Source organism: Trichophyton rubrum (assembly GCF_000151425.1).
Source record: "Trichophyton rubrum CBS 118892 genomic scaffold supercont2.4, whole genome shotgun sequence".
Classification (NCBI taxonomy): Eukaryota; Fungi; Ascomycota; class Eurotiomycetes; order Onygenales; family Arthrodermataceae; genus Trichophyton; species Trichophyton rubrum.
The window spans coordinates 1,185,999-1,192,009 of NW_003456425.1; the positions used below are offsets into that span (position 1 = coordinate 1,185,999).

General features: G+C 47.0%; 2 protein-coding genes across 2 annotated transcripts; both read left to right on the forward strand.

The window, feature by feature from the left end:
- Nucleotides 1-249: 249 nt before the first annotated feature.
- Nucleotides 250-2,878, forward strand: TERG_04314 (uncharacterized protein; the record flags this gene model as incomplete). The annotated part of the gene is made up of 1 exon (XM_003235209.2): nt 250-2,878. The coding sequence occupies one exon, from the start codon at nt 250-252 to the stop codon at nt 2,185-2,187; it is 1,938 nt and encodes a 645-aa protein (XP_003235257.1). The 3' UTR covers nt 2,188-2,878.
- Nucleotides 2,879-2,930: 52 nt separating this feature from the next.
- TERG_04315 (uncharacterized protein) lies at nt 2,931-4,479 on the forward strand (the record flags this gene model as incomplete). Its single annotated transcript, XM_047748234.1, has 4 exons — nt 2,931-3,393; nt 3,464-3,530; nt 3,600-4,131; nt 4,225-4,479. The coding sequence occupies 4 exons, from the start codon at nt 2,931-2,933 to the stop codon at nt 4,477-4,479; spliced, it is 1,317 nt and encodes a 438-aa protein (XP_047604211.1).
- Between the last annotated feature and the right edge of the window lie 1,532 nt (nt 4,480-6,011).

Genomic DNA, 6,011 nt, shown 5'->3' on the forward strand with positions numbered 1-6,011 from the left:
CTTCGTCGCGAAACCTCTGGGCGTTTTCGATTCGAAACAGCGGTTTTAACCAAGCAGATCGATCGCTTGCAGGAACAGGCGTTCAGGAAAAATGTTCCGACTGAGATCGGGTTTCTTCTCGTTTCTGATATACTTTCAGGGCCATGCTAGGGCCGTTTGAGATGATCAGGAAACATTCCCAGACAGAATAATAGCGCCGAGACGTACGGAGTAAAAGCCACGTCTTGGACTTTCTCTGATCCGTAGATGATGGCAACTGGCCCGGCATCTTTCCACGATGAAGACTTCCGACCCTCGTCTCGCTTCACCTACCGTCACTTCCAGCTTCTGCGGTCCTTCTCAACCCGCACCCCCCTTCGAGTCATAGCCCACATCGATCTCGATGCCTTCTATGCGCAATGCGAAATGATACGACTGAATACCCCGCGAGATCAGCCTCTAGCTGTCCAACAATGGCAGTCTCTGATCGCGGTTAATTATGCTGCCCGCCCATTTGGGGTCTCGAGAATGATCACAGCCGCAGAGGCAAGGAAGCTGTGTCCCCAGCTGCTAACGCCGCATGTTGCGACTTTCCGGGAAGGAGAGGGGGAGCATTGGGCATACAGAGAAGGAGATTATTCTGTTCAAAAGGATAAAGTCTCGTTAGATCCATACCGTGCGGAATCGAGGAAGATTCTAGCAGTTTTGAAGACAACACTGCTAACTTGGGCAGAAGGAGTATACGATGGGTGTCGCGGTCAGTTTTCTGAACCATCAGACATGGTACGGCTTGAAAAGGCGGGTATCGATGAAGTGTTTGTAGACCTCTCAGCTCTCGTGTTTGGGACGCTGTTGCACCGCTATGAGATACTCCGGCGGGCTGCTACTCTTGACGGGTCAAAAGATGGTCCCAACACGTTTCTTCCTAGGCCTGAAACAACGGCGCTTATATGGGGAGAAGACGATGAATTAATTGATCTGGACACTGGTGAGTCTGAAGAGGATGACCCAGAGTGGGATGATATTGCCATACAGGTTGGTGCAGAAATTGTAAAATTCGTTCGAACAGCAGTATGGGACCAGCTCAAATACACTTGTTCCGGCGGAATTGCAAGGAACAAAATGATGGCTAAACTAGGAAGCGCGTGCAATAAGCCAAACCGACAGACTATTGTCCGCAACCGCGCTATTCAACAGTTTTTGAGCGGATACAAATTTACCAAAATCCGTTCATTGGGAGGAAAGCTAGGGAAAAAAATTTCGTCAGAATTCGAAACAGACAAAATTAGCGATCTACTAACCATCCCACTTGATCGACTGAAGAACAAACTGGATGACGACACTGGGATGTGGCTCTACCAAATCATTCGTGGAGAGGACGACAGCGAAGTTACCCCACGAACGGAAATCAAATCCATGATATCAGCTAAATCGTTCAACCCCAAACTAGCTTCTCTGGACCAAGCAGAGAAGTGGATGCGAATATTTGTCGCAGAAATCTACGGGAGGTTGGTTGATGAAGGCGTCCTGGAGAATAAACGCCGTCCTAAAATGATTACAGTTCATCATTACGGCCCAAACCAGGACAAGTCTCGCCAGACACATATACCGACTGGAGGAGCCATTGATCAAGTTATGCTCTTTGAGCTAGCAAAGAATTTACTTCAGCAGGTGGTCAGCTGGCCCTGTTCTCATTTATCCCTTACTGTTAGCGGGTTTGAAAGCGGGATCACAGGAAATAAAAGCCTGGATAGTTTCTTTATCCGCGGGGCAGGTGAGACTCCGGTCTCACAACGCGACGGTAGCATGCCGAATGGCGGCTGCCAGCCGGAGCTCCCTGATGATAACTCGGCGCACCAAAGAAAGAAGCAAAAAGTCGGTGAGGTTCATGGACAACCCCCATCGAAAGGGGTTGGTTTCTTCTCAAGATACAAAACTAGCACTAAACAAACGCTCGTTGAGCCTTTTCCTGAAAATACGGGGGTATCGCTAGCCAATCTTGAAACGAATCCAACGAATCCAACTTTCCACTATTCGACCCAGGACGTTTGTTCCCGTTGTGGAGAGACCGTGCCAGAGTTTATGCAATCGGAACATAATGATTGGCATTTGGCCAAAGACCTAGAAAGCCGGGAGCAACAGTCCCTGAACGCTGCTCGGGCGCGCGGTAAGGGGAAGACAAGACAAACGAGGTTGGCCTTTGGCTAATTTTGTTGCTTTTGCTAGCCGTGACGCGGTTTTCTTTTGAATCATGCAATTAGCCAGCGCTTGTACGATATAATGTGATATGCTTCTTGTCTTCTGTTGCGTTTGGTACAAAGCCCACCGCTCCATCTATATGAGTCTAGATGTCCTGCCTTCTTAATAGGGGGTATATGCTTCCCATTAAGTAGACGCAAACTCATTTTCTGTCGGGCGTAGCCGTTTGTTCCCCTTTCATCCCATCTTCAAGACAGGAAGGCAAGATTCTTCATAAAGCGCAACTACGTCATGCTTTGGAACTCCACACTTGGTTGCATGGATGCTTTTTTTCATCCTTCACGAACTAACTAGCTAGTTATCCTTGCTCTTTACCGATGTCCAGCACTTGGATACGGGGTGTGACATCATCGCTTTTTCAACTTTCAGCATCAGCAACATGATAAGTTGCCTCTTCATATATATGGGTTATCACAGAGGTTCTTGCTTGATGTATTCTGGGGGAAAGCCTTTTTACCTCATGGTCTCCTTTATAGCCTTTTTCCGTCATTTTCTAGGCCTCTTCTTCAATCTGCCTCCGGTAGCCTCGGATATAGATCTATGTATCCGGTGGCGACTCCAATCGGCAATATTCTATTCACTGAAATTATTTTGGGCAAACAATTTGCTTAGGTCGGGCTGCGAAACCCATTGCTGTGCTATCTGGATCAATACGGGGAGCTTATTGAGTTCTCTGGTTCCCGCCCCTTTCCATGGCTACCAAGACACGGTTCCACGAAGATTATCCAAGGGGGCAAGATGAGTTTCTAGACACACGGCATCGGCGGGGTAGATTCTCACCCCCGTTTGATGGGACTAGAGGAGAATGGCATACTAGGCGCCGGCGTCGAGGTAGAGACGAAGAGTATGAAGAAGAATTCGAAATTGAGGTCGACCGGGACAGGCACACCGGACACCACAGATCACCGAGACACTACAGTTGTCCTCGCGAGACCAGAAAGCCTCCTCCCCGAGTTGTGGAGAGGGAGGATCTTGTGGTTCGGAGGGAGGAAAGTCCTGGATGGAAGGGAAGGGAGAAGAATGACTTGATTGCAAGACGAGAGAAAGATATCGATATTCATTTTGAGGGTTCTGCCGACCCCGTTTTGCCTCGGCATCGACCGTCTCATATATATGAAGAAGATATATTTGAACACCAGCGACATGGTAGACATGGCATGTCTCAAATCACCCTACTGTTGGCAGGAATTCATACGATCATTGGAATACTAACTGTTCCATACAGGCCACACCCCTCCGCATAGAGGAGAATTGTACGTGGAAGTGGATACTGAGGACTCTAGGACAAGAAGGTAACTAACTATATCTTCTAATAAATTTCCTTTAAATAGTTAACTAGCTCATTAACTGACAATTAATAGACCTAAGAAACACCACAGAGACCACGAAGATGAAAGGGTTCTTGAAGTCGACGTAGACATCCATGAAGGATTGGACGATCGGCATTATAGAGGGCGAAACCATGACCCTTTAGTGTTGAGGCCGCGTGAACTAGTCCCAGCTCATATCCGAGAGGAAGATGAATACTATAGCCGGCACGTTGCGGAACGGCCATTAGAGAAAGAGAGATATCGAGATACCTCTCAAGATTGGTGCATCATGGATGTTCCTTCTGGGGCACGACAGGCCATGGCTGACGGACTCGGAGATGCCAGTGAAGATATTTCATGGCGTAAAAACAACGGTGTCCGAAGATCTAGGCATCTTTCTGATAAGTATGACAGGGAAGTTCATGGAACAGTTGCGAAACGGTATGTCGGTGTTAAAGAAAAGCGTGAAGAACTCTGGACAGAGATCACCAAGGACCTTGTTGTGAAGGAAGCCATCGAAGAGGCAGGGTATGATTATGAAGAGACAGCTGATTTCTTCTACGTCTTTTCGTATCTGGAATATGTAAGTCTCCATTTTCGCCCCGGTTTACCCTCAGGCCAGCAATATGAAGCAATCCTGAAAAGTTGATACTGATAATAACTGGCCATATTGCAGGGCGACGTAGCAGAACTGGTGAAATTCACAGAAGATTATCGTCGCCGACGTCGCGATAGGGTGTTAGAAATACAGTATGAGAGAGCAAAGGCTCATCACTTGCCTCCTCCGCTCCCCCAGTCCAGGATGCTTTTAGAAACAAAAACACCTGGACTGCCGGGTGATGTCAGGCGAGTAGAAGAGACAGAGATCTTCATTGATGAGAGCCGAAGGTCACGCCAACGCTCTCCGATACTCAGAGAACGTGTTATTTAATATATTTGCTTTTCCTCGCTGGTGACTTCCATCATTTGCTTCATTTTTGTCAGGTGGTTCCTTTGGACACGGAGAGCGGTCTAAAACAGGAAACCAATGTTGGCCGTTGCGGCGTTTCTTGGTCCAGTATCAACCAAAATTCACGAGTGACCGAGATATTATTTCCGACTGATATAACCAATACTCCTGGTTGGGTATTTGATGTCTTCTTGTAGCCTTTCTAGTAGACTCAACAGACTTCCGTGTGCAGTCAAACGAGATTTCCAATCCTTAGAGTTGCATTGATTGCATGTTCAAATGTTGTGAAAAGATGACGGCTGTCCGAGTCCAAGAGCAAAGAGCCAGCCCGCCGCCTCGGAGGCTCCGGAGATCCCTCGGACCGGCGTTTCTCGCGGCAAATCGTCTAATTTAGGTTATGACCGTGGCCAATAGCGGGAACTTAAATATCAAATGCCTTTTATTTTTACTTTACCTCTTTTCAATTCTTATATCCTTCTACTTATGATGGTAGATTGAAATGCGCTCCTTGACTGGGACACTCGGAAAACATATATACTAGCGCCAGCAACTCGCTTAGTGATGCCGTAGAAGCGTCTCTTGATAGAGCAGAAGAATTTGGCTGCAGGAGTAAGGAACCGCTGGAGAACTGTGTCTCTACACACATTCACGAGTGATCTCCCAAAGGCCGTCGAAATATCCCAAGAAAGACAATCTGTTAGTGCATATTTAGTCTCACTTGGCGGAAACGCTGTTTGTGTATGTGGCTCGACTTCCACGCTTTGGTATGTGAGACTGATTTGACTCACTATCAAACGGCTGCGGCCAAAAAGGCGTGTCCACCAATTGGCGACAGATAAAGTAGCTTGTTTAAAACTCGCTCATGAGTATGCTAGAGATATCTTCAATCAATAAAAAATCATACTATGAATTTAAAGGGAGATGAGTTCAAAACTCGAGGTCATTTAGCACCGGTCGAGAAGGGCCTATCCAGGCCATATGGCGATATGAAGTTCCACAAAATCCCACCACCTGTTGATATCTGCATAGTTTCCAGGTCTAGACAAGTGATATCTTCGAGACTATAGACCTTCCCCGGAATGCACCTAATTACTTTAACGGAATATCTTATTCACCGTGTATCTAGCAATTTTAGCACTGCCTCTAAACAGTAAGTTAGTCTCTTTACTCTAGGAAGTTTCCGTACTGGCGAGCGTTGTTGAAACAGGTACATGTTTGTCTAGTATGATCATATAATCAGGGGAAGGCGGTGAATTTCTGCGTCTCCTCCCTTTAAAATGGTCAAACGGGGTGGTGGTTCGATCCAGGTGCTTAGCCCATCCCTCTCCATTCATGCGAGGCCTGGGAAGCACATGAGTGGGTGTGTGAATACATAAGGATGGGATTGGAAACCGGTGGATTCCTAGTTACCATCTCCGAGGAACAATTGTGGCGAATAAACCGCTTCCAATAACAGGCCGTTATATCGTTCTTTCTGATAATGCGGAGAGGTAGTTTGAAAACACCATATCTAT